The sequence below is a fragment of the Phodopus roborovskii genome, unplaced genomic scaffold, assembly GCF_943737965.1.
Source record: "Phodopus roborovskii unplaced genomic scaffold, PHOROB, whole genome shotgun sequence".
NCBI lineage: Eukaryota > Metazoa > Chordata > Mammalia > Rodentia > Cricetidae > Phodopus > Phodopus roborovskii.
Window position 1 is genome coordinate 594,430 of NW_026126461.1, and position 27,196 is coordinate 621,625.

Consider the following 27,196-nt stretch of genomic DNA (forward strand, 5'->3'; position numbering starts at 1 on the left):
TATTTGAGGAAAGGGAACACACATGGAGGTCAGTGGAGGCTTATGGGAGTTGGTTCTCTGCTTCAGCCATGTGGACCCTAGCGATTGAGATCACGTGCTCAGGCTGGGTAGCACCTTTATCCTGGGCACCATTTTGGCAGTCCCCAAATCTGAGCCAGTTCCCCAAAAAAAAAAAAAAAAAAAAAAAAAAAAAAAACGTAGTTGATGTCATGTTCTGGGTATCAGGCAGAAATGTGAGATAATCAATAAGGTATACATATGTTGGAAATGGCTTAGGAGAAAGCCTAGGCTGCGGGCTAAGCACCTACAGGGCCACGTAGGTTACAATAAAAATGAGTCAGGCCTGCTGGGGAATGTATAAAGCAACAAGAGGTGTGCCTAGGAAAATTCCCTAAAAGTGAACTTGCCTGAGGCGATCTGGGCCACCTAACACAGAACAGCTTTAAGGCAGGCCCCCAACACCGCGGGGCTGTCTGAACTGACCTAGAGTTCCCCAGCTTGTTTTGAGAGACTTGGGCAACAGCACGGAAGTCCCTTACGTCCTCTGGAGCCTCCAAAGGCTCAAGAAGCATGGATGAGTGCAAGTGAAGAGACAGGAAGGAAAGCTGGAGGGGCAGAACAACCGTGACGGGAGGAAAGGGCTGGCCCTCCATTGCCTCAGTAACTGCAGCAGTTTGGCCCAGAGGTGACTCCAGTCCCGGGGATCTTCTCAACCATACTGGCATAGCCAGAGCTCCCACCCGGGTTTACTCGGTCCCTTTCTAGAACCTCCGGGTTTGTTTTTCTAATTGCACGAGCTGAACACTCACTGTCATTGAACACAGAGGGTGGCAGACATGGCGCTTGAGTTTAGGTGGCTTCTGGAGCACGGGCACAAGAACAGATAGAGCGGTTCTTGGAGGGGAGCTCATACTCATCCAGCTTCTCAGGGATGGCCACCCCACCACCCTCAGCTTCCCCAACCCAGAACCTGCTCTACTGTTCAGGCGTGAACTCAGAAGCCACAATTGCTAAGGCTTGGCACTTGTGACCTAGGCGGCGCTCTTCGAACACCTGGGTTTTGTAGAGGAAACAAAGCCCCGGAGAGTGACAGGAGCATAAGGATAAGCCCGGGTAGGAAGAAGGCACTCTCCTTTCTTGTGGACCACGAAGCCCAGGCCCTCCACAGCTCCTAGGCCGGGCTCAGTTTGTGGGCAGTGGCCCCAGGTCCCTGTCCGAGTAGAGGCAGCTGGCGGGGGTGGGGCAGAGTTCCGACTCAGGGTCGGCCTGTGGAACGCAGCGCGCCGAGGCAGCGACTCGGGGAGAGGGCCCGTCCCAGCCGCTAGCGTGCTCCCAGGAGACACCCGCGAGGGGCCCCGGGGCAGGGCGACCACTGGACAAGGGGCCTGGGAGCGGGCCAAAGGGCGGCGGCAAGGCATTCTCCTTAAAGGAAAAGCCCCGCCGACACCCAAACAGGCTGGCGCGGCTGGCACGTGCGCGCGGGGACGGGGCCGGCCACGTGCGGCGTGAGGGCGACCCCGGGTCCAACTGCAGCGGTTCCTCCACACCGCGCGCTGGCCCGCTCTCCTCGGGCTCGGGGCCTCCCGCTGGGGATGGGCGCAAGCGCCCAAGGGACCCGAAAAGGGCAATTCGGTCTCCTCGCCTCGACCTCAGAGCTGCACGGAACCCGGCGTCCATCCGCCCGCCCGCCCCATTCCCAACTCCGGGATTTCCCCACGCCCGACCCACGGCCCCTCAGGAGACAGGCGGCAGGGGCGGCCAATGGCGGGGCGCAAAGCGTCAACTTTGTGTTCGCCCGCCACTCTCAGCCAGTGCGCGCGGGGTTCGCCGAAGTCCCGCCTTCCGTGTCGGGCGCCCCCTTCTGGCCGCACACGGCCGGACGCTCGCCGCCGCCATCTTGTGTGTGGCGAAGGTCGCGTCTCGGGGCCCGTTTACCGTCACCCTAGTCTTGTCTCTCACAAACAAATCCCTCAGTTCGACAGCCAGCTGCAGTTGGGATAAAGAAGGAGTCACCTAGCGTTTTTAAGGTGTCCCCGTGAGCCGGGTCGCCACGTCACGCCACGCTTGCCGAGCCCATCGCCATCTTGAGTGTGGCATCTTTATGGGTCTTCTTTTCTCAAAGCCCCGCGTGGTTCCTCAAGTTTGAAGGCGCCCCGCAGGGACTAGCCCTAACGGCCTTCGAGGCTACTTTCCCTCAGTGGCGCACCCGGCGTAAGGGAAAGGGGTAAACTCGATGGCCGGGCGGGGCTCTGGAAAATGGTCAGGGCTGTCGCAACGGGAGTGCCCTCTCCCAGCGGACGGGGACCGGAGCCCCTGAGGCGCCGACACCGCCATGCGGCGAGGCCCGCGGGGCTGTCCCGCTCGAGGGCAGAATGTCGCACCGGGCGTCAAGTCCCTCCTCACATTTGTCCCCCAGTGTGTCCCTGGACGGCGGGATGTGTGTGTGTGTCACTGCCTGGTGACCTCGAGGCGGCGGGAAAAAAGAGGACGGGGCGGGAGTGTCTGTCCCCGGTGGATTCACGCCCACTTGCACTGTGACAATTCTTGGTCGAGGGTGCGGGCCGGCCGTGGGCGCGGGAGCCACGCGGGGCACCGCCCGGGGCAAGCGCCGCCCAGCACTCGCCCTCCCCTCCCCCTCCCTCGCGGGCAGCCTGCTGCTCCCCTCCCCGCCCCCCCTTCCGAGCAGGCGCGAGGGAGGGGGAGGACGGGGGCTGGGCGGGCTGCTTTGCCGCGCTTTGGTCGTCTGCGTCAGAGCCTTAGCAAAACAGCCGCCGCGGGAGCGCGCGTGGGAGAGCGCGCGCCCACGAGCCCCCTCCTCGGCCAAGCCGAGACGCAACAAATGCAAGCGGCTGAATGACAGTGCGGCGGGGCGCTGCGCAGCGCGCGCCGAGCTGAGGCACTGCCGCTTTAAGCTCACTTGCCCATTGTTCGGGATCGGGCCAATGGGAGGACGCCCGCTCCCTGCGCCCAGCCAATCGCGTTGCGACTAGGGTGGTTGAGCACCGCCCACTAATCTATATTAAAGCTTCGGGCGCCGCGTGAGTCCCCCACTGGCTGCTCTGAAAAGCCATCTTTGCATTGTTCCCGGGTCCTGCTCCGCGCTCGCTGCAGCCACCTTCGCCTCCCGCCCGCCTCCTCCTCCTCCGCGGCGGACTCCGGCAGCTTTCTCGCCAGAGTCCTCGAACTCCCGTTTCTCTCCTCCCTCGCTGCAGCGGATCACCGGCGTGCCCCACCATGTCAGACGCGGCCGTGGACACCAGCTCCGAGATCACCACTAAGGTGAGGCTGGACGCCGCCCGCCCCCTCGGGGTCCGCGCGGTGCCGGGCGCGTGGCGGCCGGGTTGGGCAGAGGCCGCCGTGACGTGACGGCTTCCCGGGAGGACCCCGCCACCTTCCCGCAGCGCGGTGGCCCCGGACACCTACTCTTTGTGTGCGGGGGAGGGGGCGCGGCGCGGGCATTCGTGCCGCCGTCGGGAGCGGGCCAATGGCCTGGGGGTCGACGCGGAACCGGGCGCGGGGGGGGGAGCAGGACGACGCGGAGGCGCAGCCCGCGCACCCTCGAAACTTGTTTGCGACGCGTGCGAGCGGCAGCGGGGAGTAGCGGGGCCGGGCGGGGGGTCGCGGGGCCGCGGCGCACGGAAATAACTTTGAAACTCCGGCGCGTCGGCGGTCGGAAGTGTGGGGGGCGCGTATGCGGCGCCGGCGGGCTCGGGGGGCCGCGCTGCTCTTTGTTAGGCGCCCGGGTTCGCGCCTTGGAGCGGCCCGGCGGCGTGTGTCGTCCGGGCCGACCCGGAATGGCGCGGGTGGGGCGGCGCGCCGCGGGAGGCTCCTCGCCTCAGCCCCGGGTGGCCGCGGAGGGTGGTCCCTCGCGGCGGCGGCCCGCTCCGCTGCGGTCAGCCGCCGGCGGTGAGAGCGTGGGCCCGGGCGGCGAGCCCACGCGCCCGAGGGGGAGGAAACGGAAAGTGAAGCGGCCGCACGGCGGAGCGGCTAGCGTGCGGCGCCGCGTCCCCGGCGGCCGAGCAGCCCGCGCTCGCAGCGTCTCCGCCCTCGGCGCGGGCCCTGGAGGCGGCCGCGGCCGGCCGGCCTTTCAGACATCCCGGTGTTCGCGCCCGCTTCTGCTCTGGAGGCTCGTGCGAGTCACCGCCGTGTCTCTCGAGCCTGACCCCGGCATCTCCGCCTCCACGGGCGACCCGGAGCGCGCGCTCCTGGAGCGTCGCCCGGCCGCCCCTGTGGAGTGACCGGCCCGCCCGGCTGCCACCCTCCCCCACGCGGGCCTCGGCGGGAGTTTGTCTAAGGTGAATTCCCCTGAGGCCCGACGTGTCGCCCCGGGGAGTGCGCCCCCGACGGTCTCGAGCCGCGGAGCTGGGGAGCTCCCAGTCCCCCGTGGCTTCCCGCGGGACTTTGCGCGCCAAAACTGGAGGCGGAAGCCGCATGGCGACCCTCGCCGTGGCGGCCACAGGGGGCGTCACGTAGCTCGCTCTCCAGCTTGCAGTCCGCGCTCGCCTAGACGAGCGCGGGTCTCAAGCCCGGGGTGCACTCGGGCGCCCCGGGGCCACGTGCTCTTTGCGCGCGGTGCGTGCCGAGGCTCGCGCGCGTAGTTAGCTGGGTGAGTGTTGTGCGCCTGCGCGCCCTTGCCACCCCGCCCCCACTCACTCCCCCGGGCTTTGGCCGCCAGGGGGCGGGAGCGGGCGCCTTGGGGTCCTAGGCTGGGTTCTTCTGGTGGGTGCGAACCCTCCAACGCGACAGGTGAGGCAGGCCTGGAGCGCGGCCTGGCCTCACCTTGTACCTGTTCCTGGGTGGGTGGTCAAGTCAGCCTCACGAGTGGAAAAAGTTACCCATCGGTGTGGCTCCAAAAAGCTACAGTTCCCAGAGTGCCAGCTTATACGTTCTGGGCCATGGAGGCCGGGAGGTCCCTATGTCGAACTTGGGCTGCTGGGACGTGCGGTCTGGACAAGTCTTGGCCTTCAGCGGCCGTGGTGCCTCCTCCCTATCCGGATTCTCACATCCATCCCTGAGCCGAGTGCCCCACCATCGACAGGCTCCTCCCTCCACTACCTTATTTATTTATGGCACGGCACAGAGCCACCGCCTTCCAAGAAGGGTTTCTGAGGGGTGGAGCTCCCTCTAGCTGGAAACAGGCAGCGAAGGGCGTGCAGGTGAGGGCGACAGTTCCCTAGCCTGTCTGCCCGGCCTGTCGGGTTTGTGGCTGTGGTACCATATGGTAGCTGGGAAGCTTGAATCGGCATTTGAATTGATTCTGTCTAGAAGATGGAAATCATAGATGGACCGCGGGCCTTAGGTTATCTACTATGACCCATCCTTCTGACATTCCCCAGGGTAGCCATGACTCCCAACAGTAGTCATGGACCAACTTCACCTCATTCCCTCAGCACCTTGGCTGGCCTTGTTTATTCCGAAGTCTAACGGGTTTCCTCTTCCTTCTGAAGGACTTGAAGGAGAAGAAGGAAGTTGTGGAGGAGGCAGAGAATGGAAGAGACGCACCAGCCAATGGGAATGCTGTGAGTGCCCACCCCGCTAGAGCCTTCTGCTTCTGCTCTCTACTTAACTCAGTGCTGAATGGTGTTGGAGCATCAGGCAGATTCTTGTTAAACCTCCCAAAATTTGGGAGGTGGCATGGTTAGCTGTATGGTGTGCGCATTTTCTCTTGGTGAAGGCAAGGTGAATTAGACATGCAGTCCTGCTTTGGAAGTGGCTAATGTCAGGTGTCTTTTCTGTCAAGCAGAATGAGGAAAACGGGGAGCAGGAGGCTGACAATGAGGTAGATGAAGAAGAGGAAGAAGGTGGGGAGGAAGAGGAGGAGGAGGAAGAAGGTGATGGTGAGTAGTCTTATTTCCTCAGATTCCTACCTTGGCCTTTTCTGTAAGAAGAGGTTGGGTTCTGGGCAAGTGGACCACATTCAACAGTAGTGTACTGGAAAGGGGCAAGGCTGAATTTTTATTTTAGTCCAGTATCCCGCCCTCTTCTGGACAGTTCCCTCATTTGATCTGTTTCCTGGCCTGACCACTTTGGCAGGTTGCACAGACAGGTCAGGGCCAGTGATGATGGCTGTGGTTGGAGGACAATGGTTAATGTCGCTCTTGATTCATTCTCTAGGTGAGGAAGAGGATGGAGATGAAGATGAGGAAGCTGAGGCTCCTACGGGCAAGCGGGTAGCTGAAGATGATGAGGTAGGCCTTGCTGGTTTGGGATGTGAGATTTTTCCTGATGTACAAAAGCTTGAGGCTGGTTCTGGCTTTCTGTTTGGGCAGCAGTGATTCTGAGTGGGATATCCCATCACCCCTGCTTTACTTCTTGTGAGATTGGGAGGGGCATGGAATTCTGGACTAGTCTTGCTTTCTTTGGAGCTGCAGTGACAGGGCTGATAAAACTGTTTTCTGTACAGGATGATGACGTTGACACCAAGAAGCAGAAGACTGATGAGGATGACTAGACAGCAGAAAGGAAAAGCTAAACTTAAGGCCACCGTGACCTATTCACCCTCCACTTCCCGTCTCAGAATTTAAACGTGGTCACCTTCGAGTAGAGGAGCAGGCCCCGCCCGCCCATAGCGGGCAGTGCCACCCACAGATGACATGCGCTCTCTGCCACCCCACCAAAACCACAACATGAATTTGCAACAGGGGAGGAAAGAACCAAAACTTCCAAGGCCCTGCTTTTTTTCTTAAAAATACTTTAAAAGGAAAATTTGTTTGTATTTTTTATTTACATTTTATATTTTTGTACATATTGTTAGGGGGTCAGCCATTTTTAATGATAACGGGTGACCAAACCAGCCTTCAGAGCGATCTGTCCTACTTACTGACCTTACTTGTGGTGTGACCATGTTCATTATAATCTCAAAAGGAGAAAAAAAAAACCTTGTAAAAAAAAAACAAAAACGACAACAAAAAAACAATCTTATTCCGAGCATTCCAGTAACTTTTTTTTGTGTATGTACCTAGCTGTACTATAAGTAGTTGGTTTGTATGAGATGGTTAAAAAGGCCAAAGATAAAAGGTTTCTTTTTTTTCCTTCCTTTTTTTGTCTATGAAGTTGCTGTTTTATTTTTTTTTTTTTTGGCCTGTTTGATGTATGTGTGAAACAATGTCCAACAATAAACCGGAATTTTATTTTGCTGAGTTGTTCTAACAATGGTGTCTCAAGCCTCATTTTTCCGTCTATACTAGTTCTTGTGAGACTTGGCTTCCTATATCTCCCATCCCCTGAACCTCCTGAGTGACTTGAGCATCACCTGAGTTGTATACCACAGCCAGTTTACCATGTATTTTCAGGGGAGAGGGTGGTATTGGAATTCACTGAGAAGTATAAAATCGGTTAAATGTTAACCTGTATTTTTTTAAAGTTATGGTGGAAGATCTGGATAAAGCTAACTGACAGGGCTTTGCGGAGATTTTGTTGGGTCAGTCTTACTCATGGTACCAACGTCTCCTCCTGGGAATTGCACTTAGGTCACTGGGTGCCAGATGTGGAGCCCTTGTTAATGGAACAGGCCAAGAGCCTGTGCCAAGTTCTTCCTGGGCTTGTAATAAGTGCTGTTAGGTGGATTCCCCCTAGTGGTGGTTCATGCTATTTGTCAGGTAAGCCTTTAGGCCCTAAAGTGTCTGACCTTATGGGACTGATACAGACTGGCTAGCACTTTATTTACATACTGCGTTTGAAGGAGGGCACTGGAGGAGATGGTGATTTCTTTTTCCGACTTGGGTGAGAAGACTAGGGGGTGCCATGTCAGATTGAGTTTGAGCACAACTGCTTGGCATGTGGAATACCTCAACTCTTCAAGGTGGCTGCTAAAGGCTGGGGGATGAGCTTCCCTAGTTTCTAGTTTGCAGTGGGTGACTGGATGGACACTGACTAAACCCTCAAAGAAGAACATTGACCACAGCTTTTGAGACTTAACCACTCAGTTACATAGCTAGTTGAGAAAAGGTCTGGGCTCAGATCACTGACCCCCAAAGATAATACCTCAGTTCCTGGAATCCAGCTTCCAATGGGAGGAAGCATTGTGGGTCCTCTATGTGGGCCCTCTATGCAGCTGACCTTCAGGGGTCCTCCATTTGCTCTAAGGAGTCATCTGGTCCAGAAAGATGTGTTCAGAGGAGCAAGTAGCAAGCCAGGGCATTCATTTAAAATTCTTGGCTGGGTGTGGTGGCTCACTCTAATCCCAGGACTGGGAGGCAAGCCTGGTTTACGAAAGCAATTTCCAAAACGGTTACACACAGAAACCCTGTCTTAACAAGATTCTTTAGTGACTCGCCTTGTACTCCAGTTAAGTATAAAGGGAACCGAGTCGGGGAGATAGGGAAATTTGGACGCAAGGAAGCAGTGCACAGAGGAAATACTGGGAGATAGGAATGGTTAGGTTAAGAGTGTCCAGGGGGAGAGATGGGTTCACACGGCAGCAGGAGAGACCCAGCACCTGCCTCTGTTCTGTACTACTTGTGTAGTCTCCCACCCCTGTGCACATGCGGCTGTCTTACCTTGAGGCCAACAGAACTTTGCTGTAGCTGTAAAAGCCCTGCTCATTGGCTGGCCTGTTCAGCACCACTGAGCATGAATATATCTCAGGTCAGGGCTTCTGTTGAACCCTGTTGACCTACCTACTCGTCATCTATGCTGCTTTTTCCAGGAAAGAAATCCAAGCTCATCCTAGGGCAGTTGGTCAATCTTGTGATGTTCCCAAACCCCCCCAGAGTCCAGGAAGGGGAGGGAGGTCTCTAAAGCATGTCTGAAGGGCTGTGTGATCCACAGCTGGGCATGGAGCTAGCTGGCAGCCGCTAAACCTGTTCCCCGAGGCTGCAGTCAATATGTGGGAAACACTGGCCTGACAGTCATGCTAATAGGGAGCCAGTAGGTGAGTCTTGCTGGGGCATCAATCTTGCCTTCTGGAAGATGGGGACAATAGCTTGAGGCTTGCTGACTTCCTAGTTCTCTGCATCCTATTCCATCAGGTAAGTCCCAGGGACTGCCACCCTCCCTCCGTGGAGTATACTTTTCCCTGGTCCCAAGCCTAGCACATAGCCACTGCCTGGGGACCTTTCCAAATGGTTCAGGGTCACCAAGATCCTGCTGCTGACATCACCAATGCCTAGAAAGGACTGGAAGATTTCTGAACAACGGGCGCCCTCTGGTGGGCACAGGGCTGCAGAGGCTCACAAGATTTGTTAGGTCTAGGAAAGAGCCCTTTCAATGGGCCTGGCCCAGGGGAGGTGCCTCCTTCTCTTGCTGGCACCTTAGTCAATGTGAAGTTAATGTCACTTCCTATGTTACCCCCTTAGGGCAACTAATGTTTCATTCCAAGGACCTGGTCCTTTTTCTGGAGGGGAGACCCTAAGCCTCCTCAGAGACAGCCAAGGCCCCAAAAGGCTCATCTGCTGCTAGGGCCTCCCCTGAGTTACAGGTGTTGGACTGTCCTCAGGGACTAGCACTGCAGTTACTGCCCATTGACAGCTCACTGCAGGTGCACTATGTACACAGTGCCCTCCCAGGGCCAACCCAGCTCTGTCCCTGACCTAGAAATGGGCCATCCCTACCTGCCTCAGGCTTCCGACCTCTTGGTGGAAAGTGATTTCTGGAGATGTAAGGCCTGTGCCCAGCTTTATTTGGGGCTTCTCTCACAGGTCTAGCTTCCTCTGACAGACATACTCAGCAGCTGAGCCCTGATGCAAGCGTATGCCAGTTGTTACATCATGACCAGCTTGCCTTCGTCACAAGGATAGGGCCACCCACGGAAGGGTGGCAGACTGTCACCTGAGAACTTCCTCTCTGGATACCATAACTTTGAGCCTGTAGATGTTATGGATGGCTAACTTGGGAAATAGCTGAAAGAAAGAGTTGAAAGCCATCTGGCCCACTGCTCATGCTGGGTGAATGGCCCATAAGAGCATGACCTGGAGCAAATGCTGCCAGCTGGTGTCTGGTATGGATCCCATGACGTTCTTAGCATAAGCAAGGAAGCATGCATGCCCAGAGGCTCGCCATCAAAGCTGCTTCCATAGTAACAACGGGTGCCAGCTGGTCACTGGAGACATTTGTATCCTCCATCCTTTTGGTGATAACTGCCTGAAATAGAGTGTTTCCTTTTCCTCCTGGAGAATGTTCCTCATATAACTCTTAAGCCGGTCTGGGGTAGGATATTATTAGACTTGGTCCTGGCTGCACTGAGTGGGTCTGAGTTGGCCCATGACCCAAGACACCCAATCAGAGGGAGCCTTAGTGCTTCAGAATAATTCTTCTGTCCATTGTATGAATATATGTTGCTGTGACTGGTTTAATAAGCAGGCTGACTGGCCAATAGCTAAACAGGATAAAGTTAGACAGGAAAGCCAAACTGAGAATGATGGAATGAGGAAGGGCAGAGTCAGAAGAGTCACCAACCAGATCAGAGGGAGCAGGAGATGAACGTGCCAAGCTAATAAAGGTATGGCCATGTGGTAGAGCATAAATAAGGAATGTGGGTTAACTTAAAATGTAAGAGTTAGTTAGTAATAAGCCTGAGCTACTGGCTAAGAATTTGTAATCAGTACCCTTTTTTTTTTTTTTAAACTTAAAAGTTTCTTCATTATAGCCAGGCAGTGGTGGTGCACTTCTTTTAATCCCAGCACTCCAGAGGCAGAGGCAGAGGCAGAGGCAGAGGCAGAGGCAGACAGGACTCTGACTTCAAGGCCAGCATGATCTACATATCAAGTTCTAGGACAGCCAGAGCTACACAGAGAAACTGTTGTGAAAAAAACAACAAAAATTACATTTTATTTATTATTTTTTGTTTTTTTCAAGACAAGGTTTCCCTGTGTAGCCAACAGTGGTTGTCCTGGAATTTGCTCTGTAGAATAGGCTGGCCTTGAACTTATAGAGATCTGCCTGCCTGTCTCCTGAGTGAGTGCTGAGATTAAAGGCACAAGCCACTATCGCTCAGCCATTCTATTTCTTTGTCATTAAAATATTACTTTATTATTTTTATGTGTATGGGTATTTTGTTTGCATGTATGTATATGCACTATGTGTGTGTAGTACCTACACAAGCCAGAAGTGGACATCAGACCTTCCCACCCCCACCTCAAGACATGGAGTTACGGATGGTTGTATGCTGAAGTGAGTGCTGGGAATCCAAACCTACCCTCTGGAAGAGCAGCCAGTGCTCTAACCACCGACCATCTCTCCAGACCCAACTTACCTATTTTTAAGCAACTATTTTTTTTCTTCCTTTAAAGATATTTATTTGTATTTTTACCTATGTGTTTGTGTATGTATTCATATGTGGATAAACACATGTGAGTGTAGGTACCAATGAAGGCCAGTGGCATTAGATTACCTCAGAACCAGAGTTTTAGACAGTTGTGAGTCACCTGACATGGGTGCTTGGGAATCAAACTGGGGTCTGGGATCGTGTGGAAGACCAGGAAGTACTTGTAATTTCATAACTGAGTCATCTCCCCACACCCTTATTTTACTTCTTCAATTACATTTACTTATTTGTTTAATGTGTGTATCCATGTGTATGGACACATATCTGCCATGGTGTTCACATGGAAGCCAAAGGACAACCTGCAGGAATCCGCTTTCTCTTTCTGCTGCATGGGTGTTTTAGATCAAACTTGGGTTGTCAGGCTTGGCAGCAGGCACTGTTCCCCCGAGTCATCACCACTGCCCCTCCTATTTTTTTGAGACAGGGTCTCACTACATAGCCCTTGCTAGCCTGGTACTTGTTATGGGGACAAGGCTAGACTTGAACTCAGAAATCTGCCTAAAGCTCCTTCTTTCCTTTCCTTCAGCCTCTGGTGACTCTGGTGACTGGCCTTCACAGCCTTATTCTCACTTTGTGTCCTCATCCCTCAACTAACTCAGTTGCAAGTCTTTGCCAGAAGAAGACACACTTGAGAAACTGGAAGGGAGAGCCATTTGTTGAAGTGATAGGAAAAAGCTATTTTATTTGTTTATTTTTTTTTCTTGTAAAGGGCCCAGTGGGCTTTTAACAGACCTGAGAGTGCTGAGTCTCCAAGAAGGCTTAACATGTAGTTCTCTAAATTTATTTGACCTGGATTTTTTTTTTCACTAGAGCCTATTAACTTACTGAAGGACACTGGTGTCCCCAGAAAGCTGATCTTGCAAAACACAGACCCTCACCAGGACTCAGGGGATATGTGCTGACTTAGGCAGGAGGTGGATTCCTTTGGGAATTGGTCCCACAGTCTAGCTTAGAAGCCTTCTTAGGCTGCTTTTTTCTGTGGCCGCAGGCGGTCTGGGGTTGTGTGTGGTACTGAGAGTAGCTCGTGTGCCCTTGATCAGGGATGTAACCTGCTGCCAGCACGGGAGGAGAGGCAGCACAGGGTGGGAACTGGTGGACACCTATCTGGGAAGCAGTCTGACCCTCTATATTAAGGTCCAAAAAATACACTGGGAAGGGTGGTTCACGACTGTGAACCAACAAGGGGTTGAAGCAGGAGGATCACTAGGAATTTTAAACCGTCCTGGGCTATGTGGTGGTAATACCTAATCTCAAAAATAAAACAGCAACAAAACAGAAAAGATTCGCATGCCCTTAACTGTATTTTATTCGTGTGTGGGCATGTATTTGGGTGCACACGTGGAGGTGTGTGTAGGTCAGAGGACAACTTGTAAGAGTTGGTCCTATGGACTGAACTGAGGTCATCAGGCTTGGCAGCAAGCACGTTTACCTATTAAGCCATCCTATTGGCCCCATATATGTACTCTTTACCAAGAAATGGCATTACCAGGAACCCATCTTAGACACAGCAGAACTGCTGGGGCAGGCTCTACACCCAAAGATGTCCACACAATTATTCCCCAGTCACCAATTAGTAAAGGGCTGAATGCTGAACTGTTCAGCAGGTAGAAGAGTGTTTGCCGGGAACATTAAGAGATTGCTTTATATGCCCTCAATCCTGGCTCAGCACAGAAATAACTCAGGAACTGGGTTGATTTGTTGGGTGGCTTTTTTCCCCCTCTCGTTTCTATTTTTCTTGAGTCAGGGTTTCTCTGTGTAGCAGTCCCTGCCATTCTGGAACTAGCTCTGTAGACCAGGCTGGCCTTGAACTCACAGAGATCCTCTTGCCTCTGCCTCCCGAGTGCTGTGTGTGCCACCAATGCCTGGCTCTTTCTTTTACAAGACAGGGTTTTCCTGTGTATCCTTGACTGTCCTGGAATTCCCTCTGTAGATCAGGCTGGCCTTAAACTTACAGAGGTCCACATGACTTTAGTTCTAGAGTGCTTGGATTAAAGGTGTGCTCCACCAATGTCCAGGCAGCCAGTACCTTTCTAGGACTACACGCACATAAGTTTGCTTCTGAAAATTTTTTAGATTTATTTATGTGTGTTTTTTTGCCTCAATGTGTATATGTGTATCACATGCATGTCTGGTGCCTGAAGAGACCAGAAGGTATCAGATCCCCTAGAATTTGAGTTAGGGATGGTTGTGAACCCCCATATAGGTGCTGGGAATTGAACCTGAGTCCTCTGCAAGAGCAACAAGTACTCTTAACTGCTGAGCCATCCCTCCAATGTAAGGGGAAGCTCATTTAAAAATATCAAGAGAAGCCGGGCAGTGGTGGCACACGCCTCTAATCCCAGCACTTGGGAGGCAGAGGCAGGTGGATCTCTGAGTCCAGGACAGCCACTCATAAATGCATACACCTGGCTGCCCCTCCTACCTCTACGGGCACACACACACTTATACACATACATATTAATTATAGAAAGTAATTTTCGTTTTGTTTGAGACAGGATCATCCTCTGTAGCCCTGGCTGGCCTGGGACTTGCTATGTATGTAGACTAGGATAGCCTTAGGTTTACAGAGATCACTTGCCTCTGCCTCCTAGTGCTGGGACTGGAGGCGTGCATGGCCACTGGCAGGCTGCCTCAGCCTCCATGCCTGGCTCTGTGGTTTGAGAGCTTTGAAACAGCCACTAGGTCACTGGCAAGGGCCAAAAGTAAACTTCACAAAATAAGCAGAGAATTTTGCCTCCAGCTAAGGCCACAGGAAGGCCCCCTAGAAGGGACTGGTGATCAGTTCTGCATCTAGGATATCCTTTCTGGCTATCATTGCAGTATGAATGGGATGGGTGGGATCAGCCAGTGCCTAGTCACCAGCTGGCTATGGGGGACCAAAGTAAGGGCTGGGGGGACAGAGAAGATGATGTTTATATTAGTCCTAGCCCATCCACAGGGAGGTGTCTGTCCATCTACCCTCCCATCTGAGTGTGGGAAGGCAAAGCCCTCTCAGGACATCCTCTGCACAACTCCCTTCTTTTCCCTTTTAGCCTGGTGGTGGCTACCCTCCACCACAACTAAGTTCTTTCTAGTCCAGAGGCAAGTCAGGTGCACGCGCGCACACACACACACACACACACACACACACACACACACAGAGAGAGAGAGAGAGAGAGAGAGAGAGAGAGAGAGAGAGAGAGTCTTACGACTACTGACAAGTTTCCAGACTTTACAAAGGGAAAGGAAGGAAAGCTGGCTTCCAGTGTGCTGCCTGCTGGGAACCCATCAATCCTATGGGCCCGGTCTGCCACTGATACAGGGTTCTTTCTGTTTCCTAAAGTGTGACTCAGAACTTGAAGTTACTTCTTTGCTTCCTCCCTCTCCCCACTGGAATCTACTGGGAGGTGAGGGAGGGACTCACTTCTTCCAGCAAGGTATCTCCACTGTTCAGGGCCTGAAGACATGCTCAGGAAATATGAGTCAGGGTTTAGGGCTTAATGAATTGTCAAACGGTATGTTCTTGACACACAACAGTTTAAAAAACAAAATAAAATCAAACAACTGGGTCAAGGGAGCAGGAAGCAAATGAAGACTGCAGTGTGTGTGTGCATGCATGTATGAAATTGTCAAAGAACTCACTGAGGACGGGAAACAAAAAGATATCAAGCAGCAAGGAGCAGTGTGCCCAGACAGGGGTTCTTAAAACAAGAAAAGATTCTCCATGGAAGGCAAAGGGTCAGGAGCAGTCTAGAAGCAACAAGTCTGGAAGGAGCCACTAGGGGGAGACAGAGGGGCAACAGTGGCTTTGGAGTAAGAAGGCCAACGAGAGTTGAGTGAGACACTTCTAGAAAGCATGAAATATAGAGCGACAGGAATGGGAGGTGATGCAAAGTGTAAGCAAAGGTTCCATTCTATTCCATCTGTCTGTCCATCCATCCATCCATCCCTCACTCCCTTCTTTAAAAAACAGTTCTTTGTATGAGTATCTTGCCGGCATGTATGTATGCGCACTATATATGTCCGTGCCTGGTGCTTGTGGAGGTCAGAAGAAGGTGTGGGATCCTCTGGAACTGGAGTGACAGACAATTACAAGCTGCCATGTGAATGCTGGGAACTGGGGTTCTTTGTAAAAGCAGTAAGAGCTCTTAACTGCCAAGCCATCTCTGCAGTCCCCTTAGTCTTAAAATTTTGTGTATGTGAGTGCAGATACCTATGGAGTTCAGAGGCATCAGATACCCTGAGTTTGAGTTGTAGGCAATGGTGAGGCAGCCAGTACTGGTGCTGGGAAGAGAATTTGGCTCCTTTGCAAGAGTATTACTCTATTTTAACCGCTAAGCCATGTCTCCAGCCTTTTCTTTCCTTTTCTTTCCTTCCTCCCTCCCTCTCTCCCTTCACTTTCCAAGACAGGGTTTCTCTGTGTAACATCTCTGGCTGTCCTTAAACTTGCTCTGTAGACCAGGCTGGCCTTGAACTCACAGAGATCTGCTTGCTTCTGTGGGTGCCACTACTAACTGGCTGAACCTCTTGTTTTCAAAAATATATTTAGGGTTGGGGGCTGTCTGTCATTCAACAATTGAACACAAGCTTAGCGTGTATAAGGACCATCCCTAGCATCTTAAAATCCTCAGGGACATCTCTTTCTACAAGTTCCCTTCCTATGAAATCCATTTTTCATATCTCCTCATATTTAGGGGTTTAGTCAACTCAGTCCTACATAGATAGAGCACAGCCTCTTACTGATAGAAGGTCTCTGAGTGTGGCATTCCCCATGCAGGCCAAACTCAGTGCCTAGTACATCCCTCATCACAAAAGACCACATGGGGTCCTCAAAGGTGGTAGCTGCCAAGCCTAACAATGTAAGTTCAATCCCTGGAACCCACATAGTGGATGGAGATAAGCAGCTCACTCAAGCCATCTTCTGACTTCCACACTGGTGCACACACACAAAATAAATATTCAAACAATGTTCAGCTGGTGTGGTGACCACATGTATAACCCCAGTAAGAGGGAGGCGGAGTTAGGAGGATGGTGAGTTTGAGGCCAGCCTGGTCTACATAATGACATTCTAAAACACTGCTGTACAAACAAAACACAAAAACAGTACCCCCCAAATGTTTTTAAAGGGATCAAAACATTGGCAAGTAACATAACTGGGATAGAGGAGAGAGGGTTTACTGCATGACATGTAGCAAAGCTGTGCCAAATTTCCTCTGAAGAGAACTGTTCTTTCACTCAAATCTGCCCATGGCTGTGTGGTCTGAGATTTCCTCCTCTCCTTAGTGACCCGAGCTAATTATTCCTCTCAGTTTGCAAAGGACAGACGTGGGTCTGCCTCTGCACAGTAGCACACTGCACAGAGAGCTGGGCCAGGCTGGGGCTGTCTTCATGTACACCATGTGTCTCTAGCGGTTCAATGGCTGTGGGACTAGGATGTAGCTTTCAACTGTCTACACCAGTCACCGGCATGCTTTCTTTTTCCTGCAGTGCTGGGCATTGAACCTGGAGCTCTAGTGCTGAGCAGAGGACAGCCCCAGCCTGAGGTGCTTCTGTGCGCAGGGTGTCATACCACATAGTCTGCAATCAGACTCTCTGGGGACCTGAGCAAATACCCACCAATTTTTGAAAACTAGTGGCCACACCCTGTGCCAGGCTTTGTTTACACGTTTCTTCTAATGAAGTTCCAGAGGTTTTAGAGTATCCATAAAGAACTCAGGCCTTCAGGTGACTGGGTATCAATTCCAACCTACTTAAGCTGTCTGGGGGCTTGGGAGGCGGCTTCCTAGGTTAAGACTGCTCTTGCAGAGTTCTGTTCCTAGCATCCATCAAGCCTGCAACTCTGGCTGCAGGGGGATCTGGCACCTCTGGCCTGTGTGGGCATCTGCACTTGTGTGCACATACTCACACATAAACACATAATTAAAAATAGTATGTTAAAAAAGCTGATGCTGATGACTGACTTAGGGATCTAGTCCTGCAGTTCTCATGAGCTCGTCTGTGGTCTGTGTTAGCCCCTCTTCTCCTCTAACCCTCAGCACCCTGCTGTCCTATTGGCTCAAACCTCGTGGCATGGCTGTGTCCTCACTGCTGTTTCGGATAGCTGCTTTTTGAGCATGCGTATTCTACCTCAGAGAGACAGGTGGCTTCAAAGAGAGACTATTTTTCTCAGAGAAGCTAGCAAAGGATCTAGTCTGAATGTTTTGGCTGGATGCGAGGAGGGCGAGGCATAGGTGAGCCATCATACCTACCCTGGGGAAGCATCGTTCAGGTATTTACTCTCTGCTGTCGTGTGTTCAGCACTGGTAGGCGTTCCCTGAGGGGATTCTGGGGAGCACATGTGGTTCAGGAAAACAGGAGATGACGTTTCAAGAAGACAAAAGGAAACCTTCATTCGGTGTCATCTTTTCTCCACCTGTGTGTGTGTGTGTGTGTGTGTGTGTGTGTGAGGTCTCATGTACCTGGGCAGTATTAAACATGCTCTGTAGCTGGAGCTGGCCTTGAACCCCTGATCTTCCCATCTCCCCCTCTGGAGTGCTGGGATTACAGGTGTGTCCACCACACCCAGCTACATCCCCAGCGCCTCACCTTACTTTTTCTAATTTAGTTTTGGATATAAAAAAAGTGGTTCTCTGGGTAGGGATGTAGTTAAGCTGGTACAGTGCTTGTCTAGCATGCACAAAAGCCGGGATTCAAACCCTAAGAACCCTGTAAACCGTATGTGGTACCACACACCTGTAATTCTACTACAGAGAAGGTGAAGATAGGATCAGAAGTTCAAGGTCATCCTTGAAGCTATAGTCAGCTTGAGACCAGCCTGAGCTACGTGAGACCCTGCCTAAAAAAACACAAACAAGCTTTCCAAGGTAGCGCGACAAGAGGTGTCCCTGAAGGTTAGCGCTGGCACACTCAGAATCTTTGGTGCCCCCTCCTCACCCAAGAGACTCAGGCTTGGAAGGAAGGAGGGACCTGGGGACTAGGCTACACCACAAAGCCAGGTAGTGCCCTCTGGCCTCGGGTATACCATTCTGGTTGCCAGACAACTTGAAATTGTTGATATTTTATAAAGGACAGCAAAGGCTATTGTGGCCCAGAGTTGAGTCCCTGTCAAAGAACTCCTTTTAGTTTTCTGTGTCAGACCCCAGAGCCCTGCAGAAGGGGCTGTGTTCTCCCACACTGGCTTCCTCTCAGCCTTCCCCAGCCCAGCGTTCCCATCGTGCTCACTCTTCTGGCATGCACTATTAGAGGCAGCAGAGCAGGCATTGGGACTGAGAGCTACCCATCTATTTCTGGAGTGAAAGACAGTTTGTAATCCTGCAGTGTGATAAACATCTCTTCCTTCATGGAGACAGATTCACCAGAAGAGATGGAAGCAGGGCCATGCTGAAGACTGTAGGAATATTTTAATGCTTTAATTACATTATGTAATAATAATATCATCGTCTATTTTACAAGTTAAAGGTATGAGAATGTATGAAATAGAGGTGGTAGGAAAAAAACTAAGTGGGTCAGGAAGGTAATTTTTTTTTTCAAAACCAGAGGCCAAGGAAATCCTGTTTGGCCCAAGAGGAGGCGGGGCAGGTGACCCACGCAGTGTGGTTCCTGGAATGGGTTTGTTCCCATGCTTGCACCAGGAAGGAGGTGAGGCTTGTCCCCTGCCCTTGGCTGGGGTTGGGAGTGTAGTCTTGTCAGTGGAGATGGAGGTTTTGGGAGAGAAAGCCAACTGGCTACCTGTACAGAGCTGGTTTCCTGGCGCCACAGGCGGGTTCTGTGTTGAAGGAATCAGCTGGAGTATCAAAACAAAGCAGTGGAGCAGAGTAGAGCTTGCCCTGCCCCGTTCACGCTCTTCAAGTGCATGTCAGCTCTTCTCTCAGACATAGAAAAGCCTCACTCTGGACGTGCTCACAAGGAGATCGTCGTCAAAGAACTTTGTCTCTATGATGACATTGCCCCTGTGGGAGAGAATCGGAAGGGCAAAGAAAGTGAGGTCCACAGGCCACGGCACCGCATCCACAGACGGTGTCCATCTGGGTTCTCCAGGCTGGGCACATGTGTAGTGAGATATCCACCCTGTCCACACCTGTTGCACTGACCACGCCCACAGGGGCATGGGGACAAGTGTGGACGTGACCTGTGGGGGCTAGGTCTGGAGTTCCAGACCCCAGCTCGCTCTCTTACTTCCTGGCCGGAAACAGAGTATGTGTGTGGCCGTCATCTGTTTCTGGTGTAAGTGATTTCTCCCTGAATAAACATTCATCAGTCTATATTGTGTCCCAGAATCTTATTTCCCATGCAATACACATGTACCACCTAGAGCTTAGTTTGGACCATCATAATTCAGAGTCAGGTGTGGTGGTGGGCACCCACAATCCCAGTATTCACAAGGCTGAGACAGGAGGATCTGAGTTCATGGTTAGTCTGGGCTCTATAGTGAGGTTCTATCTCAGAATGAGAACAAAGCAGGCATGGTGGTGCATACCTTTAATCCCAGCCCTAGGGAGGAAAAGGCAGGTGGGTCTCTGTGAGGTTCTGGTCAACCTGGTCTATCTATATGGTGAATTCCAGGCCAGCCAGGGCTGCAAAGTGAGACCCCATCTCAAAACAACAACAACAACAACAACAACAAAAGCAAAGCAAAGCAAAACAAAATGAAAAAGTTTTGTTTATATGGATTAGATTCTTACATAGTGTTTAACTTATGTGACGGCTTTATTCCCATCAAGCACAGAAGTCAGAAATAAGAGCATGCCTTTTGTCTTGGTGCACTACTGTCTTTGCAGAGTGCTCTGCATACAGCTCTCATGGACACCTCTGGCTGGATTATTAATGGATGGCTGCAGATCCTGGGCCGGCCTGAGAGAGGCATTTTTTCCTATCATGCTAACTAAAGCAGCCTGTAGTGAGGATCTTACTTCCCATGTAGCAGCAGACAGCTAGAGTACCCTTCCCTGTCGTGTGGCACTCTTCTGACTTTGGGTAGTAGCACCCTGTTCTTCTTTTATGGTCAATGCCCCTTTCTGGTCTCTGGGTCAGCTGAGTGACCCCTCTCTCACCTTGCAAAGAGGTGTCACAGTATTCTATTCATGCCAATCAGATTCTCTCCCTTAAGTAGCACCCTCCTTGGGCTACTCCTTAGGAAGACATCACAGATTCTTGTCCTTGTCTCTTCCAAGCTGTGAGGTTTCTGCGTGGTCTAACTCAGGTTGATTACCCAGGGTTTGTTTCTGTGGTTTGCAACCAAGGAGCCTTAAATGAGGATGGGGTTAGATGATTATATGAGTGGCCCACTGTGTTTGCTTTTTCCTTTCCTGGCTGTGTCAGAGAGTGATCCTAGAACCTTGTGCATGGCAGGAAAATCATTCCCACTGAACCATAAATGGCAGTGCTTCTATTTATAAAATGGAATATTATTGCCATACCAAACCACTTCTGACAAATTTTAATATTTTGTTTTAAAATTTAAAAAATACTTATTTCAAGGCTTGGTTTGGTGGCACATATCCTTTATTCCAGAACTCAAGAGGCAGAGATAGGTAGATCTTAAGTTAAAGGCCAACCTGGTCTATATATAGCCAAGTTCTAGGACAGCCAGGGCTAATTAGAGCCCCTATCTCAAAAAAGTTATTGTATTTTATGTGCATAGATGTTTTGCTTACATGTAAACTTGTACAACATACATGTCTCTGGTGCCTTTGGAGGCTGTAAGAAGGTATCAGATCACATGGAATTGGAGCTACAGAGAGTTAAGAGTTGTCATGTGGGTGCTGGGAATCAAACTTGGGTTCTATGGCAGAGCACTCAGTACTTTCAACTTCTAAGCCACCTCTCCAGTTCCTCTATATCTCTTTCATACACTTGCTGTGGCTTACATGAAGGCTCTCCTGGCAGATGACCTAGGGTTACACAATTATTTGTGGGTCTAAACTTCTAGACAATACTACTACTGAAACTTCTTTTTGGCAGTGCTGGGTGTAGAACTCACGCATGTTGAGCAAGCTCTAGATCACTGAGCTACCTCCCCAGGCCTACTGAAATATTTGAAAGACTTGATCTTTCCCCAAGAGAAAATGTTAAGTGGGAAGTTACTGGCAAAGTTTTTAGATTTTTATTTTATTATTATTACTGTGTATCTATGTATGATGTGTGTTAGTGCTGGAGCATATGGTGTGTGCCACGGTACACGTGTCACATGTACTGTGGCACACACCACATGTCAAAGGACATCTTTTAGAGACCATTTTCTTCTTCTGGCTTGGGTTCCAGAGATCAAACTCAGAGAACCAGGTGTGTCCCACTAAGCACTCTTGCCAGCTGAAAGGCCCCCTGCCACTAGCAGCTCTTCTGACAACACAAAGGGAAGCAGCTATGGAGTCATAGGTCAGCCTCTGGAAGCCTATGCCCAGATGTCATCCTCTAAGATGGAACACTCTGGAGATGTGGTAAGGGGACCTGAGAGTGCACAGAGACTCAGTGAGAGGTTGAAATTGCTAGATTTGACATGTTTTGTGCTGGTTCCTTTCCGTACTGTCTCAGTTTTTACCTTCACTGTACCTGAGAAAGTAAGGCTCAACAAGGTAAGACATCACCCAGCCTGGTGGTGGCCACACATACCTTTAATCCCAACACTTGGGAGGCAGACAGGTAAATCTCTCTGAGTTTGAGGCCAGCCTGGTCTACAAAGTGAGTTCAGGACAGCCAGGGATACACAGAGAAACCTTGTTTCAAAAAAACCCAAACCAACCAACCAACCAACCAACCAACCAACCAACCAACCAACCAACCAACCAAAGCCATTATCACCCCAAGACAAGTCATCAGGGTGAACTGGAAATTTAAAATGTGGTCTAAAGATTTTGAACCTATTATTTTTCACAGGAAAAAGTCAATAGCCCTGACACGGCCCTGCACATCCTTCTGCTCTCACTTCTCTCTAGATCTCTGCTTGCGAACAGGACCAGGAGTCCCACCTGCCTGAAAGCCTGTTTTAAGACACACTTTGAAATTCCCTGAGACCTCACTCACGTTAGGACACTGGCGGGCATCATCTGGGACTCAGGTGCTGCTTCTATCAAGGACTGCCAGGTATTTGTGGAGTTAGGGATCACAAAGCCAAACTCGAAGAACCACTCTGAAGGAAGAAGGAAAAGCCAGTGAGCAGGTGCTATCTGTGGGCATGGGGATCCGTAGGCTATTTGTCCCTCTCCTCTAGAGCGGGCTCTTCCTACCCAGAATCATGAAAGGACTTTCTTATCCCTCCTAACCCAGAGTCACACGAAAGGACACAGACCTTCACAGACCATCTTCTGATTTGTGCCACAGGCTTCTTCTTTTTTTATTTCCCCAAGACAGGGTTTCACGGTGTAGCCCTGGCTATTCTATTCTGGAACTAGTTCTATGGACTAGGCTGGCCTCAAACTCAGAAATCACCTGCACCTGCCTCCTGAGTGTTGGAATTCAGGGCACGCGCCACCACTGCCCAGCTAGTTAGTATTTTCTTAGGAGTAGCAGGATGTGCACTATAATAGACATAGAAAGGCCTTTGGAATTTTAGCTTTATGGTGCCTATATGTTCTCTTCCTTTTTGACTACTCAGTGCAGGGAGTGCCTAGTAGTGACAGTTATGATGTGTAGGTACAGCTCTATACTACACTCCATCATAGCTGCTTCTCCCAAGACCACATTGTAATACCACAGCAGGTACAGGCACCCAAACTTCCAGTGTCAGAGAGCTCAAAGCCCCCTTTATGTCCAGTCTAGTTTGTTTTCACTGGGGCTCCCCAGTGTTGCAGAACATAGAAATTCTATTAGTTATAAAATTAGTATTCTCAAAGCATCTCCCTTTCGCCCCTATCCTCCTACACCCTGGTTCCAGCCACACATGTAGCAAAATACCTTCTAGGCATTGCCCTTTGAAGTAAACTTTTTGTTCCAGGCGGAATTTTTCCATTTGCTCTGCAGAAGAAAAGTTCAGTTCTCGAGACACTGCCTTGCACTTGAGGATTTTCTTGGGCACACGGGCTGATGAGAGAGAAAGATATTGGTACCCTTCTAAATGAGAACCACAGGACTATGACGCTCTAGGTTCCTGGGAGTTGCAATCCTTTGGTTGCCTTGAGAACGTGTTACGTTTATTTAATTTCATTAAATGCCTTGGCAACTGCATTATATTCCAGCTAAAGGCAGAGACCTCATGGGTCAACACATGTGACACATTGCCAAGGAACACCAGATCTGGCGTCTCCATAGTCCTCACCTAGCTGCTGTTGGCAGGCTCAGGCTGTGAGTATCCTTTCTCTAAGCAGGCTGTGCAGGGGCCTTTTCTATATTCCAATTCCCTGAAATCCTTTACCTTTTCCTTTTTTTCTCCAGAGAGATAAAAATGAATATTTTCTTTTGGAAAAAGTTGAAATCTTAGCTTATAGCTTTTCTTTTCTTTTCTGAGACAAGGTCTCATCTGGTTCAAGATTGGCTTTGAATTGACTATATAACCGAGGCTGGCCTTCAACTCTTCATCTTCCTGTCTCAATCTGCAAAGTGCTAGGATTACAGGTATGAGTCATCACACCCAGATCCGGGTTTGGTCCAGTGCTAAAGTGGGTTTGGGGAGTGAGAGAAAGAAATGTAAAAATGGAACAAAAAGTGTTCTATTTGCCTGCATGGCTCACCTGTCTACTGGCTGTGGGTTCACTTAGCTCCCCGATGCCAGGGTCTGTCCTGGCACTGGGCATAGCTTGTGCATTCAAGGGGCTGCAAAGTACCTTCATGCTCCACACCAGGGACAGACAGGTCTTCTGTTCCTTGCCAGAGTATCTTCCCTGTTTCGGCATCCCGAAGATTCATCCAATTTCTGATCGAGTAAGATTAAGGAAAAGTAAGGCTCTGAGAGTGACTCCTACGGTGCAGTGAAGGATCTTACTCTGCTCCCATCAACTCTGTTTATTTTGTAGCAAGTCTGTCACATTTCCCATGAAAGCAGGTAAGTATATGTAGGAGAGTTCAGAAGACACCTAAAGAAAGAGGAGAGGAGAGACCACCAGAGAGATTTTTATCTACATCACCTTACTTAAGAATTCAGAGACAAGGACTGCAGTGTAGCTCAGTGGCAGAGAGCTTGTATAGCATTTTCAAGGTCCTGGTTCAATTCCCAGTATTGGGAAGGAAAAAAAAAATTCAAAGAGAGCAGCAGCTAGAAATTGTAAGCAAGGGCTAGAAAAAAAAAAAAAAATCTAAACGCATCAAAGGAATCTCATCAGCCAAAACAGTAAAAGACAGTAAGAGGTCAGAAATCAGGGTGCTGAGAAAGCACTGAGTCATACAGACAGTCCCATCATGAAGATCACAGTCTGCAAGTTTTACTCACCAGCACGGGACTCTCAAATAGATTTTAGTGCCCTACTTCTAATTGTGAGAAGACATCCAAGGATTGTGAAATAGTTCAGCAGGTAAAAGTGCTTGTTGCACGAGCCTGACAACTTGAGTGCCATCTCTGGATCCCATGCCTGAAGTGTAGAATGAATTCCCACTCTGACCTCTGTAAAAGTGTTGTGGCATACATGCACTTTCTAGAGTGCGTGCATGCATGTGCATGCATACACACACACACACACACACACACACACACACACACACACACCAGGCAAGAACCATCAGAAATCAAGAAGACATTTACTGTGAAAGACAGACCAAAACAATTAAGAGAAAAAAGGGACAACAGATGAAGATACAAACTTAAAAAAAAAAAAAAAAAGAACATTAAAAAATCAAAAGATAGCACTGGAGAATGGCTCAGTGGTTAAGAGCACTGACTGCTCTTCCAGAAGACCAGTGCTCAACTCCCAGCACCCACATGGTGGCTCACAACTGTCTGTAGCTCCAGTTTCAGGGGACCCAAAACTTCCCATGGCAAAATATTACTGCACATTAAAAAACAAAACCAAAAATGAGTACCTGCTATTTAAAATTTTTTTGTTTGTTTATTGTTTATTTTTTTCCCCTAAGACACTGTTTGTCTGTGTACCACTGGTTATCCTGGAATTCACTTAGGAGACCAGGCTGGCCTTGAACTCACAGAGATTTGCTTGCCTCTGCATCTTGAGTGCTAGGATTAATGGCTGAAATTTTTATGTCCCTGCCCCCACCCCCCAGGAGCTGAGGCCTGAACCCAAGGCTTTGTGCTCCAAAGGCAAGTGATCTACTACTGAAATAACCCCCAACTGCTTGCTACTTTTTGCAGATATCAGGGTTCAGTTCCTAGAATCCACATGGGGCGGTTCATAACTGCCCGTAACTTCAGTGCCGGGGGATCTAATGCCCCCCCTATTCTGGCCCCTTTGGGCACCTGAATCCATATACAGATCCACACACATGCACATAAATAACAGATTAACAGATATATTAACAATCTTTAAAAATGAGAAAGACATGCTATAACCCAAATGTCAAATGTTTTACATGACAGATTTTGTATTGGTGATTTTCTTTGGTTCATGGCTGCTATGATTTATAGGCTAGTTAACTAATAATCTTAGTAAGAAAATGGCTTCTAAATTAAATATTTATGTTTTTTTTTTTGTTTTTTTTTTTTTGTTTTGTTTTTTTTTTTTTTGATTTTTCGAGCTAGAGTTTTTTTGTGGCTTGGAGGCTGTCCTGGAACTAGCTTTTGTAGATCAGGCTGGTCTCAAACTCACAGAGATTCACCTGCCTCTGCCTCCTGCATACTGGGATTAAAGGCATGCGCCACCAATGCACAATTAATATTTATGTGTTCTGTGTTCTGTGTTTGATACAGTAAGTGAGATAGTAATAACACATCCAGAGAACAACAACAGAGTGAGTTCCAGGACAGCCAGGACTGTTCTTAGAGAAACCTGTCTTGAAAAACCAAAAAAGACTACTAGAAAAAAAGTCTTGCCAGAGTCAAGAAAAGCTAATGCTAAGGTTGGAAGAAAAATTTAAGAAAACTCAAGGAAAAAAAAAAAAAAGAAGAAAAAGTAAAGGCTACAAAATAGGTGGATAAAGACACAAAAAGGGGTCTGGAGGAATGGCTCAGTGGGTAAAGGTGCTTGCCACCAAGCCTAAAAACCTAAATTCAATCCCTAGGACACATGGTAGAAGGTGAGGATTAACTCCTGCAGCTGTCCTCTTGATTTCCCTACCTGTGCCGTGGCAACAGTGCATTCCCACCCCCATACAGAGACAATATGTAAATGAACGGAATTAAAAAAGATATGAGAAATAGAGAATTGTCAAAGATCTAATAACAGGAATTAACAGAACAGGGGCCAGACATGGTGGCATAGACCTAAAATCCCAGTGCTTGTGAGGGAAATCAGATGTCCAAGGTCACCCTTGTCTACCTATTGAGTGTGAGGACAGCTTGGGCTACCTAGCAAGCAGGAGGCCAGTCTGACTTTTATCTTTCTCAAACAAAACAAAACAAAACAAAACAAAACAAAACACAAAAGCAGGAAAATTCAATGAAAAACTTTTTTTTTTTTTTTAAATGGTGGACAAAGAAAATTAGTGCTACAGAAGCAGAGAAGTGAGGTCTGTAAAGATGTGAAGGAGCACTGCAGAGTGGCTGAGCAGCTGAGGGAGTTCACATGTGCCTTCTCTGTTAGCAACAACACCGTCACCACCCTCCTCGGGGAGGCGGGGCTGTGCAGCACCTCAGCAGCTGGCAGGTGCAGATCTCTGTCCCCCCAGGCCGTGGGCAGCTGAGGCAAGCACACGGCCTAGGCCTGGACACTGGGGACCTCACTTCTGAGGTCCTGAAACTGGCACTGAGAAAGCATTTGAGGAGTTTTCTGTGTGGCCCTTTCAGGCAGATGCTTCCTGAACTCTCGTTTGACTTGTCAGCTGAGAGCCCTGCACAGCACAGCTGCTGTGCACCACATGGGTGACAGGGTGACATGCACCTGGAGGTCTATGTTTGCTGTGACAGAAGATACACAAGAC

General features: G+C 50.0%; 2 protein-coding genes across 4 annotated transcripts in view; one reads left to right on the forward strand and one right to left on the reverse strand.

The window, feature by feature from the left end:
* Pde6d (phosphodiesterase 6D) overlaps positions 1–27,196 on the reverse strand; it is a 137,183-nt gene that overhangs the window by 72,839 nt on the left and 37,148 nt on the right. Inside the window, exons 2-5 of one of the 2 annotated variants that reach the window (XM_051190711.1) lie at positions 23,998–24,086; positions 23,132–23,257; positions 22,262–22,367; positions 19,116–19,191 (exon numbers count right to left, since the gene is read on the reverse strand). In XM_051190711.1, the coding sequence (XP_051046668.1) occupies positions 19,116–19,191; positions 22,262–22,367; positions 23,132–23,257; positions 23,998–24,086 (397 nt within the window). Of the gene's footprint in view, positions 1–18,627; positions 19,192–22,261; positions 22,368–23,131; positions 23,258–23,997; positions 24,087–27,196 lie in introns of those variants that run through there. The other variant, XM_051190710.1, reaches the window with a different exon arrangement.
* Ptma (prothymosin alpha) lies at positions 3,034–7,152 on the forward strand. Of its 2 annotated transcripts, none has more exons than XM_051190712.1 (5): positions 3,034–3,279; positions 5,448–5,519; positions 5,741–5,837; positions 6,115–6,188; positions 6,404–7,152. In XM_051190712.1, exons 1-5 carry the CDS (start codon positions 3,235–3,237, stop codon positions 6,449–6,451), a joined length of 336 nt encoding a protein of 111 aa, XP_051046669.1. In that variant the 5' UTR covers positions 3,034–3,234; the 3' UTR covers positions 6,452–7,152. The 2 variants fall into 2 exon arrangements, with proteins under 2 accessions (XP_051046669.1, XP_051046670.1); XM_051190713.1 differs by having other exon boundaries at positions 5,744–5,837.